Genomic DNA, 14,395 nt, shown 5'->3' on the forward strand with positions numbered 1-14,395 from the left:
TTAAACAGAATGATTCTTCATTTTGAACCTGCAAAGTAATTTGTTAGATTAGGTATAATGTCAGACACAATGTGGGTTTGGGTTTGTAGATTTTGGTAATCGGAGGTTCAAAATTAAGAACTTGCCATGTTCCGTTATGTTGTACATTTTCTTAACGGATGTAAATGGACATAGTTGCCAGGTCTGGCGTACAGTGGCGCCAATTAGCCGCTGCGGCGATCCTGGCAGTTGGTTCTCCGGCGCAAGGCTGTAAGGTACAAATGACCTTGCGTCCCTCTTCCAACTGAAAAAAAGAGGCCCTCACAGATGGTAGAGACGTTGACGTTCGTTGTGAGGCTTTGAACTAACACCTGCCTGTACCAGTGCAAAAACAAAATCTCAATCAGCTAGAGATTTAGGTCTGCTTTAGACGAAGGCATTTTCTTTGGCACTTTTCTAACATTTCTGCCACGATCGAATTCCACCGTGTAAAGCGAATATTTTTACTGCATTTTGATGGCATATTTAGCAGATAGAACTGGTCCTAATGTTCTTAGCATCTCGCGTAGCTTAACCAATCAGAAGCGAGCTCTGTCACATGGTGAAATGTCATGGCGGCCGAGTGAGATGTAAACAATGCATCACTTCGAATTCTTTAAAGCCGATAACTATCCAGTCTAGAGGAAAAGAGTTTCATACAAAACGGTTTTAGGTACAAACTAATGGCGCTGTCCAAATACATATTTTATAGCGTATATAGTATACATTTATGGAAGAATAAAATTGTAGTCTTAATTGTAAACACCGGACATGAGGGTCGAATCCCGGCCTGGGTATTCTTGGTGAGTCTCCCTCCCTTCATCCTCATCTTTGCCATTAGCCGAAAGTGGCCGAGAAGCAAAATAAAGTAAGGTAAACGAAATCAATCAATCAAAATAGTTTCAGTTTGCACGATCTCTGTAAATAAATAACTATTTCCTCTTAAAATAAATCTCTTAGTCTTCATTTATTATTAAACAAAAACCCAATAACTCAGTATGCTTCTCGTTCTGTAATATATACAGAGCATTCCCTGACATTCGCTACGAGACACTGCGGCAAGCATCAGCGATTGTCTTTCACGGTGAACGGGACCGCGACAGTCGCACGCTACAGTCTGTTTTTTTCGCTCTCTTTCCCCTTCTGTTGACGTTGCAGACTGACGCCAGTATAATCCTCCCTCGGAACTTGTGTTGTGTCGTGTCCGTGTGTTGAAGATTGTGGCTTAATATGGCACCACAAAAGTTTACATTGCAACAAAGGATTTATCTTGTCGACTGTTACTTCGGAAAGAGGAATTGTGGAGAAGTGCGACGACGTTTTGCAACGAAATTTCCTGGTGTTCCCGTTCCACATAGGACTACGATATTAAACATCGTAAAAAGGTTTAGAGTAACAAGATCAGTTCCGAACAAAAGTTTAAAGAAAAATGAGGAAATCTAAAAAAATAAAGTATACAAAGACAATCCGCACACCATCCGTGAGTTAAAAGAGTATTGTACGAGAAATCGGGAGAATTACAGTAGACGAACTTGCACGTGTAAATGCCAATTTCCTTGGGAGATGCCAGGAATGTGTTGCAGCAGAGGGACATCATTTTCAACACCTTCTGTAGTCAAGGTTAGTACACAATATGAAAACTGTAATTTTAATAGCCGACTCTACCGACTGTCGCGGACCCGTTCACAGGGAATGACAAGCTCTGATGCCGGGCCGCTTGCCGCTGAGTCTCGTAGCGAATGTCAGGGAATGCTCTGTATTATTTTTGATCTCTGCAAGCATCGTATCAGAATCGCAATATTAACAGGAATATTACATGAAATGCTTTCGTGTAAATAGTTATCTAATTCAAAAAATGTTACAGAATTTTTGGAAACAGTTATTCATTTATAATTTTAATGTTATAATATTACTGGGCAATTCTGTCTATCTCCATATGTAAGGATATAGAAAGAATTCGCATTTTCTTGATTTCTGTACAATGTAACGATGAATTGTCCTCATTTCACTAATACTGAGAACCAGGCGATTAGATCCATGATAATTCTTTGCGACATTACACCAATTACGTAATTGTTTAATTATCTAACACTTCAATATAAATGCCTTTTTCTTGCTCTTCTGTATGGCGTACGCAAGGTGAGATAATGGGGCTACAGCCTGTCCTAAAATTGAGAAAATATTTTTCAAAGGAAAGCACTGAAGAACACGGGGAAAATCCAAACAGTCGAAAATACAAATCCCCCTTAAAATTTCCCAACATTACAATTATTTCTTTAAATACTATTTTGATGAAGTGAAAAGCACCAAATATAAGATACGTTTTCTTGAGTATCTCGCTCCCCTCAGAAGGCGACTATGTATGTATCTTTATACGATTCCACCCCGCCCCCTGAAAAAAATCCTGTTTACGCCAGTGCTACAATGTTCAACATTTTGTGCAGGTCAGGACATTGTACAGGTTGTCGTTCTTCTTGAAGAATGTGCTGCGTTTCACCAACAACACATCGTAGTCAAATTTTATGAAAGCACGAACGATAATACTGTTTTCTGAAAATTGCCTTTCCAAGTGATAAGTGAGAGCATATAATAGTCTGGAGTACACAATACTCTAACACCATCTCTGGTTTATCTTTTGACACTCTGTTGCTCAGGTGGTTGATGACATCATGATACATTGAAAAATATAGTTTGCATGGTTGGGAAATAATTATCCCTGTTTGGGATGTGTCATTCATGATCAAAGGGTGGATAGTTAATGACACAGTTTCCCCAAAAATCGCACCTTGCACCTACACTGTTGTGCATCAAGACATAGCCTGAACTTCTTTCCTTAAGTGTGACTGCTACATCACGAAGTGACTGCTACATCACGAAAGTTTCATGATGAATTTTCTAAATTGTTGTGCATCTTCTCTTTCCTTATTTATTTTGTGCATATGCCGCATGCATTTGGTGGCCTCAGCCCCCACCAAACTACGCCCATGCGTAGGTGAAACACACCTGTTGAATCACGAAGAAAAAATTTTGAAGTCAAAATCCTTTGTCGGTCAAGTTTCCTTCAATACCCTGAGAAGGTTTCAGTTAAAAGTTATGTTCAGTGTTGCAGGATCAAAGTGAAAATAACTGTTGGAACGCAACAAACTTTTATTACATAACACATTCGATGCAGTGCCGAAATATTTCTTCAAAATTGAAGTAAACAAGTAATTTTAAGAAGTTTGTTGCACAATAAGAGAATTAGACATAACACAAAAACTTTTATTTGGTATATTTGGCTAGAAAATTTATTGAAATTTGATTAAAGAAACATGCTTTTACTTTCATGAAATTTTAATGAATGATTCTTTAATTCAAAACACTGCATGTCTGTTAAAATATGTTCCAAACGATAGAGAGTATCTTCAAATGCACACAATCATTGTAACTTGGTTCTCGTTTCAACCATGGAATCAGTGGAATTTTAATCAAAAATATGTTTCTTGATTATGTTTGAACTTTCAATATAGACTTTGGCGCACAATAAGCGTGAAACATGTTACTAATGCAGGTTGTATACTGTGAAAAATACGATATACATTTCTGAGTATTTAGAAGCCCGTTTGCAAAACTTGTCTTCTGTACAGGAGACTTCTACACAAAGCACCTAGGTTCAAAGGTCATGGCTGGATCTCTCATCAATGTTCTTCATTTCCGCTCAGAAAATGGGTCACTGCAAAGAAACAAAGTGTATCATTAGCACTGATATAATGAGACGATTTTCGTATTGTTCCTGACCGGAGCAACTTTTTGATACAGATCTACATAGAAGTTGGAAGTTTGATGTATTATCAGTTTTTAGTGTTTACAATGATAAATACAATTAGAAGATAGCTTCTGTACTTATATTTAAAACTGTTGTGTAGTATTAATAACCTAGACGTCATGCAATCGGACAGGCAAAATTGGATGTACTTACACCCAACGTCAAAAGTAGTAGCAGCATTACGTGTGTGACATCTTACACACAAAATTTAACGTTCTAGACATGAGATTGGATTAAAAATATCCACAATGAACTGATTTCATAGAATTATGAATTACTTTGTGGTGTTTTGCTAAGAATTGTAAAAACATGAGCATTATGGCACGCTGAATGTATTAAAAATGTGTGTTACATGAGTGACGCTTTACAAATGTAGCAAAGTTTGACTTCATTTGTCTGTGAATCGTATAGGCTACAGATGTTAGTGTGTTGGTGGAATGTGCAAATTATATGCATTCACAAACATCTAAACCTTATCATCTCTTTTGCATCAACAGAATTTCAAACCAACACAAAATAATAATCTTGCAACACAGGATATAGAATGAAAATAACGATGGAAAATTTGCCTACCATTATCTTTGCCGTTGACTGTACAGTGGTCCACGTGACTTGCAAATAACTCGAATAAGTTAAAGACTTGTTATGGAGATTTCGGGATCTAGGGGTTATCTTTTCTATTGCTATTGACTGTACATTTGCAACATGCTTTAAATTTTTGCATTCGACCTTGCTGAAGCGCCATAATAGTGTCGTTTGTTGCATTTCAAGCAAACAAAATCAAACAGAAGCTATGAAACGCATGGAACTTCTTATCTGGTGACGAGCGTTATCAGTAAGGAAGAATAAACAGGAAGAACGAACATCCGCTCTCAGAACACGTGTGCAGTTTGATATCATATACTAGTCCCTCAGATTTCCTATAGCCGAAACTTTGCTTGAATCCAGAATGGGAGTAATTTCGTTCTTAATGCATGGGGGGAGAGGGGGGCAGGGTCTTCGCCACTGGGTGAGTGGGTGGGGTGGGGGATAGCAGTGCTGTAGTACCACAATTTTCAAAGGGTATATGTGAAACGTTTAAGTCAGGGTTGTTAAAGGTCGAGGAATTATAAATAAATTCAATTCCGGTCCAGGAGAGAAAATCAGCAAGCGTAAATGGGTTCTGGACCGTAAAGAACCTTTTTATCTGTAAAGTATTTAAATACGGTCCAGGAACCTTTTTTTAATCAAACAATAGGTAACTTGGACCGGATTTAAATTGTGCGAGAAAGAAGGTTCCAGTTCTGCAGCGGAACACATTAGAATTTGTGGGTTCCTGAACTTTTAACAACCCTGGTTTAAGTGGAGACCACGTTTTTATTAAAGTTGAAAAAATCAATTAACTACATAAAAACATCACTAATTTTACGATTATATAGCCATAACATAGTAACATAAAAGAGGCATGTTAAAATACGGGAGGTATTTTTAAAACAAAAAATAAAACTAGTGACTATTTAAACACAAAAGCCACAGTGTACCATGTTATGTTTTTTGGTGATATTGCTTTTGTGAATTTGTATACTGTTAATAACTGCGATAATACTGCTAATTACAATAAAAATGAGAAACTTCGAAAAACACTTACATAAAAAAAGCGAAAAAATGAAAGGCAACAGCAACAATTCTCTTTTTCCCATTCCCTCAGTTTTTAAAAACAGATATAACAGGCCCTAATTGTCTCATTCAACAATGCGAGTTACCGCCAATTGTTGCGGAAAACAAGAACATTGTCGAGACTTTTGCATGGGGAATACACGATACTTCGAAATCTCAAGTTTTGATTTTGATAAAAAATTAAATCTCATATTACTCAAAACGTGCACAGAGACCAAACAAACTACAAAACGTTGGCAATAAAATGCTGATGTGCATCGCATATTCATACCCTCTACTTTCTCAACAACTAAACGCATGGCCATGGAATTATGCGGGTGGCAGAAGTTCGCGCTGTTGCCATGTCGGAGCACAACCCCGTGTGTTTAAGAGAATGAAAGATCTCGTTGTAGAGTTGGTCTTTGTAATCCATGTGATACAAACTGTCAGGGATGACCACAAAAGTGCAGAGCCGCAACCACGAATTCTTGTCTGGAGGGGAGCAAAGTACCAGGATAAACGTACCAATAATAATGACTTATTATTATTATTATTATTCTAGTAGTAGTAGTAGTTTCAAATACATGATTATCCTCATAAATTAGGCAAAGAGGGGGTTAAAAGTCTGCGATAAAGCATTTCTTTGGAACAAACTATTTGAAATACTTTTTTCAACACGTTCAATTTTACATTAGCTAATAATGGAAAACAAGCACACAAACTGTATTTTTGAATGGCAGAAAATGTATTCGAAGATAATTATTTCTGTGCATGTATAACTTACATGTACAAGATATGTTTTACACATATGCAACATGCTAACACTAAATTGTGTACGTATTCAAAGTTTTACTCAATACATATATATAAACACATACTATTTAAATACATTACAGAAAATAACCATATTGCGAGCGAAGCGAGGAAGAAAATTTTTCGATCCAATTCTTGCAACTGAAAACAATTTCGATTTAATAGGGCGCAAATAATTTCACGGGATGCTATGGCATTCTCTCCTTTACATTTTTTTCAGTTAGATCGCTCGGCCTCCATGGCCGACTCCCGCCGCCACCTAGCTACGACTCTGAACTTTATGAGACTGAGAAAAGCAGAAGGCATTGCGAGCGAAGCCAGCAAGAACATTTTACGAAATGTATTTTTATTTGCATAACATTTGAAATCGAGGGGGGCAATTGCTCCTCTGTGCCCTCCTGCAGGTGTCCTTGGCCGTCAACGTTTGCCCCCCCCTTAGACTTGACTTTCGCCGAAGGTTGGGGGGGGGCAATGGCCCCTGCACCCCCTATGGTTGCGCCACTGAAAAAGTGCACCGGAGAGGTTGCCACACAGTACGCGGGAACCAGCGACTTTCGTCCCGTTCTCGCTTTTCCGTTATGTGGCACCAGCGCAATTCTGCACAGCCGCCTGTTTTCGTGGCTGTGTGTGTAGTACCTGATCGCGTGAAACCAGAAGTACTTGGCAGTAATAAGCTCATTGGAGTAACGGTCAAGATGCATAAATATAAGGGAAACTAAGATATACGCATTGTATCAGAGGTAGACGCTTATGAGTAAGGTTAACCAAAGGGTATATAATGTATACAGGCGTATATACTTGAAACAGATTGAACCTAAACTCTTCAACACTAAAGTTGAGGTTGAAAGAGACAAATGAACTTTGAATCAATTTTTAAATTCTGTTGCTTTTCACGCAACCTTCCGGGACGCGCCCCACGCGCCGTTGTAAATTTTACAACAGCATTACTATTTTGTTTGTAACAAAGCATTTGGTATCATTGCAACGTTCTCTTCCTTGACTCCTTCGCCACTTCCATAAGTTCAAGTAACTCCCCTAATGGTTGGTTTGTCAGTAATAAGGTTACGAACAATGAGCGTCAGTGAAAACACACGCCTTCTCGTGTAGTATTTTATTTTTGTTTGTCATACTGTTTGTGAGTGATTTTGTATTATTCAACATGTCACATAGATACAAGTGAAAAAGAACGATTTCTTCAAGAATCTTCATGTGAGTAGGACAATTTTGTATTTCTTTTAATTTGCTTTCATCTAAGTTCAAGTGAGTTATTGGTTGATTTGGTGTTTTGAGTGCACTTTATGCTCAGTAAGGCTAATCGGGACTGGACCTACAGTTTATAGTGGGATCCAAGCGAGTTATTAAAATGCAGTAATGAATAATCTCTTAAATAACTTAAGTTATTTTGTATTCTTGAAAAAAAAAAAAAAAAAAACCTTGTGAGAGATATAAAATAATTTAGAAACTTAAATTGGTGTTTTATGCCGGTTTATGAACATATCGGCTCTTCGGGGCTGGACCTACAGTTTAAATTGGGACTGTGCAATCTGCCTTCAAAATTAATAAAATAATCACCCCAAAAAATAAATCAAAATAATTAAAAATAAAGAAGTAACAAGGTATAAATATGAAAACATCGAAAAACATAGTCATGCAGAATAAAATAACTTAAGCTTTTGAAAGTAGCTAATTTATATATGTTGTAGAAAGTACAACACGCGACTACTCGCGGAAGTGAAATGCGCACTTGTGAAATGATAAATTCAATAAAACAATATGTTTACATCGTAATAGTGAAGCCAATTCTAGGCTGTTCGGGAAAAGGCACTTGAGTCAGAAAATACAATTTTACAGCAGTCATGTATATTCTTTTAAGAGCAAACATTCCGTGTGATTCGGTCAGACGGTTTATAAAGATAAGCACTGGGTATTTGAGTACGCAAGAACGAAACAAGTTAGCTACGTAACATTGACGGCAATAGGTGCGACATCGAAACATGGGTATTTTATCTAAAAACCTGTTTCCAATGGAAAGAAAGTCATTGCGACGAAGTTCTGTGGACTCTTAAAATAGCCATTGACTGCGCTCAAGCCCTTAGCACCATTGCGCATGCGTGCAATTTGGTAAGCACTGTTGCTTCTATTTATGTGGCAGCTTTGAAATACAAATACCAACAGTTCGTGAGAAAATGAAAGAAATAGTACGGAATACTCGTATAATTACGTGCAGGGACGTCGGAACCGGGGGGGGGGGGGGGCACGTTTTTTTTGCACCCCCTGTCGCGCCATAAAAAATTGTACTTTTTTTTCTGTTCATTTTTTGGTTTTGAATAAAATTTAAGAAAATACTTTTGCATTCGTTAAATGATCATGCTGAATGAAGTTTCCCCTAACAGCAAGAACAAGAAAAGAAGTACTTGACAAAGATCCCTAAACAGATTTGGAATGGCAGTTTCGTCTTTTCAAAGCAAGTGCAAACGTGAATTGTCACTCCTAGGAATTGCTTCTTCCTGTTTCCAGCAGGTTTTCTACAGATGCCCTCGCTCGTAACAATGCTCCAGGGAGGAATTGGGGGGGGGGGGGGGAGGTACACTCAAATAGGAACGGTCTGCAGTTCCGAAATAGATCCAAGCCGACATATTTCCGCGAAACAGGTGTTGTGGAGGAACCAAATAATCTTTGAAGAATTCCTGGCCTCACTCTCTCTGTATCCCTCCTGCTGTTGAATGTCCGGAAAGCTTTGTCCAGGTGGTTGTTTCGGAAGAAGATTGCGTTTTCCCTCGCTTTGTCTTGAACTTTTCAGTTGAAGTTTGGTGTTGGTCAGTAGTCAGTTATCGGGTGCATCGGAAACTTGTGAATAACAATGAGTCCGTCGATCACCGCGTCGTATCATTATTAACATATCAAATCTGCTGAAAATGTGGTTGCAGGGGAAGAGTGAAGCAACAACCTGCACAAAAGACGTCTTTTTGGAGGTAACCAGTAGAATAAAATTATTCTTGATCATTTACATAAGATGAAGTTATTGTGGAATGGTAAAGCCGCCAAAATTAAAAGCTTAACAACAAGGCGTTCTATTTCCAATGAACGAAGTGAACCGTACATCTGTGCTCCGTCGGAAAAATGTTAAGTGAGAAAGTGGAACAGCGTATCAATGTGAAGTTTCTTATGAAACTCGGAAAATTCACCACAGAAACTTATGGTTTGTTGAAGGAAGTGTACGGAGATGAGTGTTTATCACGCACGCAAGTGTTTGAGGGGTTTCAAAGATTTAAAGAGGGACGAGAAGTGACCGCGGATGAGTTGCGTCCTGGACGGCCTTGGACGTCAAAAACTGAATCAAACCTGCAAATGTCGGTGAATTGATTCGAATTGGGTATCCGAAGGTCAAACTGTCAACAAACATTATTTCATTACGGTGCTGACGACCCTTTGTGAGCTAGTAAAAAGATGACGATCTGATTTGTGGAAAAGCAAGTCATGGATTCTTCATCAGGAAAATGCTCCTGCCCACACGGCATTGTCAGTCAAGGCTTTTTGGCCAATCATGGAATCCCAGTGCTAGAACATTCGCCCTATTCGCCGGATCTCGCTCTGTGCGTCTTTTTTATTCCCAAAGGTCAACTTAGCACTGAAAGGAACCAGATCTTCGAACGTAGGATCTGTGAAAAGAAAAGCGACGGAGGCCATGAACATGGTTTCAGAAAATGATTTCCAGCACTGCTTCCAGAAATGGAAGTTTCGTATGGAGCGGTGTATCGATAGTACAGGGGAGTTCTTTGAAGTGTATAATGTTCGTATTGTACAAAATAACCAATAAAAGATTTTGTAGCAACAGTCCGGTTTCTTTCTAGCCACACCTCGTATTTTAGCCATTGCGCAAAAATCTGTTACATGTTCAACGGTAATTGCCTCTGTTTGAACATATACATTTACAACTGAACGTAAATAATGATTGCATGATAACACATCGCACCACATTTCGTCTCACACAGGCTTTTCTTGGGGGGGGGGTGCAGAGCCGACCGAGGAGGGGCAACTCGGGCACTCTCCAGAGGCCCAGCGCTACAGGGTGCCCCTTGCCAGATAAAAATAATTGATTGTGCACAGTTTATTGTGGGTTTATATGTCCCTGGTTGTTCCAATGAATCAACTAATCGGACTTTTCATATCAACATTGATTCTTTTGACACACTTAAAAATATCCCAAATTAGAGAAATCATATTTTAAACAAGTACTAAATAAAATTCGTGTTCAAACATTTCAATCAAAAATAGCTCATATGCACTATTAATTTAATTATAAAATCAAGACGTGGTAATTAATTTACATGAAACAATGTAAATTCACCACAGCGCGTCAAAGTTAAATATAATGAACGTCTAACCATGAAAAGAAACACTAATTTAAAACCTCTTGGCTTTGTTCTGCCTGCTTATTGCTCTTACGTAATAGTAGAAAATTGTGATTGTACAAAACACTATACTTCAAACTAAGGAACAAAAACCTTCGATTTTTTCAGACTTCTGAAAATATTTTGGTTACAGGCCCTGAGTATATTGTATGGTCCCCACCTAGGGCCAGCCAGGGGAATGGAGTAATATTTTCTTTGCCTACCTTTCCAAGAATCATTTCGCTATTTTAAATTCTGAAAACAAAAATTGTTCTAAAGAGCATTAAGAATATTGTTAATGCCTCGTATGATATTTAAACTGTCTTTTTGCTATCATTTAGTTACGATTTCGAGAATAACTTAACATTACAAAAACTGGCTGTTCACCGATGATAGCGTAGTGGCTTATGCAGTCGTCTTATCAATAAAGGGACAGGTTCGATTTCTAAGGAGAGGGGACAATTTCAGTTCTTCGGAACTATGTATCCCGCTCGAAATAGCGCATAAAGTTGATTATAATTGACAATAGTAGAAAGTGACATTCTTGAAAATTCATGACAGTTTTGAAAATTTATCCATAAAGTCACGTATTTATAAAGTTAGATGAAACGCAACCAGTGACGTGCACTGAGGAGTAGCTAGTCTAGCAGAGATAGATCAATCAATCTCACATCTCGAATTATATTCAAATCACAATATTTATTGTCTTGTTAAAGCCACCACAGCTCATACGCAACACTTTCTTTTCCACGCGCTTCTCGTCCATCGGTGTTCTCTGCGGGCAAAGCTGGCTGGATACCCTAGCTCGCTTTTCTTCCGCCAGACCAGTTTCCAGGCAGAAACGGCCGGCCCAAGGAAAAGGAAGATTTCTACCTCTACCTCCCTTGCCCCCTCGCCCCCCGCTGCAATGGTTGAAAGCCCAGGCTTTCAGGTCCCCCAGTCTATCTCCTATAGGACAGATAGGGGATTGGTTTCTCATAATTTTTTTGTAAATCCTCTAAAGAACACAGGGTAAAATTTTCTGCAGTACTTATGTTCTCTGTATTTACACAACCTTTTACGCGTTGTACAATATGTGTGTATGTATAATATGGGATGTAGTTTTATTATTTATGAAATGGGAACGTCTTATATGCAGACAATAATGTTATGCTTCCTTTCTTTTTTTCTTTTTGAAATATGGAATATATAATGATTAAATTATAAATATGTGCTCAGGCTCTCTCTGACTCTCGTTTTAGTAGTGTTTTATTTACATATACTACTCTTTGTCTCTAACAGTCATAAATACGGATGTATTTATTTGGGCAAGAGAACGCGTGTTCATATTGTTGTTGGTTTGCTTTATTTTACTTCACTTTTCTGCCACATTTGGTTATCGCGAAAATGAGGATTGAGTGATGAAATGATGAAATTGGTGAAGGGACCTCATATGAACAATCCAGGCCAGGATTCGAACCCGTGATGAGTGCGCATTCTTGTCCTATGTGTTGCAGTGAATAATGAAATAATTTGGAATGAAAAATGTATCTCAGAACTCAAAAAGTCAAATGAATATCGTTGAAGAAACTACAAAAAAGTGTGTTGTGTTTTGTTACCTGTCACAAAATCAACCAAGCGTGGGGGAGTGGTTATCACAGCGCGCTACGGCCCCAGGAGTTCCGGGTTCGAACCCCGACCCGGGCATGGGCGTTCCCTGTGCTCGTCCCTTTATCAGTTTCATCGTATCATCTTCACAATTAACCAAATGTGACAAAAAAGCGACGCTAAGTAACAAAAATGAAATCAAATCATTGATTGATTGCTCAATTTAGTTTATTTTACTTAGCTTTTCCGCCACCTTTAGTACAACAAAAGAGATGAAGGAACACACACAAAGAACACAAATGGCCAATCCGAGATTCGAACCCAGGATCTCTGGCTTAGAGTCAAATCAAATAGTTTTTTTTATTTTCGAATGTGGGTTGGGGTTACGTGTACTTTTTTCTAGTACTCATTCATAATTTTGCAATCTTTTCCTGTTATTGACATTCTTCTTTTTTGTAGGAATACTGGCCCTAAGGGGAGGAGGGGTGTGACCCACACCAACCCCGCCCCCTTGAGCACGCCACTTGACTGCTACCCCAAGTGTCGAAGTCACCGCACGTCACTGAACGCAACGATGATTGGAAAGCAGTAACTCTCCAATACGAGCGAGACTATTTTGAGGGTGGAGATTCCAATTTTACGTAGTCTATATTCCTACATATAGCTAATATGCAAATTTCTCTTTTACAGACAAAAGTTCACTACCAGGTTATTTACTACTGGAGTTTTCACCGTTGAAAACCGACAATAAAACGGGAGAGAAATGTTCCTGTCTATTAATTATTAAAGGTGCAACATCGTACTCACCTTACAGGAATGAGAACTCTAGAAAAGTGATGGGATGGCTGGTACTAGGTTTGAATCTGCGACCTAGAGATTTTTTTTGTTCTACGAGATACAATGTCCCTTGCCTTGTTCTAATTAATTAGTTGACGGCTACCCAAACTACTGCTCGCGTTCCACATCTGGTTCGTCTTTGTTCATAATAAAAATTAATTAGTACATTACGGGAGTACGATGCACAGGACTCTAGGGTCTGCGCAGGCTCTTTTGCCTGTGGTTCTACAGTCTACTGTACGTTTACCATCAGGGCTCTGGTGCCTGGACTCACAGCCACTATAATCCTCTGTGGGATTGTGTGTTGTTCTTAAGTCCTTAGCTTCAGCTTTAATCAATGGTATGGAGATTCTAAGAAAGTTTTATCTGTCTTAGTCTTGGTAGGGAGCTCACTTCCTATGAACGTTTTGAAATCAGAAATCAATATTTTATAAGGACCCCGCAAACCCGCGATGCAAAGGCTTCTCAAAAGGTTGATTTCTATGCTCAGTCATTACGTTCTAACTTTGTTCTAGCCATTGGTAATTTTCTATATTTAAATGATATGATTTTAAAAAAGTCTAACAATTAAGAACTTTTATATATTAAGGAGCACCTCTTCTAGATCGTGATGTGACCTCAATGAAGCTGGTATTGCCCCAATGTATACATACTATCACAGTTTAGCTAACAGTAAGAATAAATGCAATTAAATACGTCAAGAGTATCGATTGACTGGTTAATGTATTTATCACTGCTTGTTTGTGCAATTAAATTACATGAATATATAAAAAATAAAATATATAATTCTTAATATAATTTATATTAATTAGTTATATATGTATAATTAATATATAGGCATATATATATATTTAGAAAAAAATGTTGGTGGATTTAAGAACTTGCCCCCCGCCCACTCCGAAATAAGTTCCGACGTCCCGCATTTACGTGAAAATTTTCAACAGGTTACAATATCTGTTTCTTCTTGTCAGCATTTTCAATATATTTCCACAGATGCAATAGTTTATTTATTTGGCTTATATTATTTAGCGTCGCTTTTATGCCACTTTGGTATAATCGCGACGATGAGCATTTGCGATGATAGAAAACTGATGGAAGGACACTCCCAAAGAACACCCATTCGCAGGCCGGCATTCGAACTCTGGCACTTTCGTAAACAGGATAGCTTTTCGGGAGGGGCTGGAATTGTAAGGTGGATAGTGCAAAGCTGCTTTCTAGGGGGCGGCATACACAATAATATATTTCGTATGTGTAAACTTTCCTCTCAAAAATGACAATCGGGGGTTATTTTTAAGACGAGTTTGCATTT

The 14,395-nt window shown here is 38.3% G+C and overlaps 1 protein-coding gene across 6 annotated transcripts in view; it reads right to left on the reverse strand.

The window, feature by feature from the left end:
- Positions 1–3,147: 3,147 nt before the first annotated feature.
- Positions 3,148–14,395, reverse strand: part of LOC145990041 (uncharacterized) — a 51,754-nt gene continuing 40,506 nt past the window's right edge. For all 6 annotated transcript variants that reach the window (XR_014441925.1, XM_083125673.1, XM_083125672.1 and 3 more), the window contains exon 2: positions 3,148–3,730. Coding sequence is in view for 5 of the 6 variants with exons in the window: in XM_083125673.1 (XP_082981799.1) it covers positions 3,706–3,730 (25 nt within the window). In the remaining variant the exon portion in view is untranslated. The remainder of the gene's footprint in view (positions 3,731–14,395) is intronic.

The sequence above is a fragment of the Lepisma saccharinum genome, chromosome 7 (genome assembly GCF_977018435.1).
Source record: "Lepisma saccharinum chromosome 7, izLepSacc3.1, whole genome shotgun sequence".
NCBI classification, from domain to species: Eukaryota; Metazoa; Arthropoda; class Insecta; order Zygentoma; family Lepismatidae; genus Lepisma; species Lepisma saccharinum.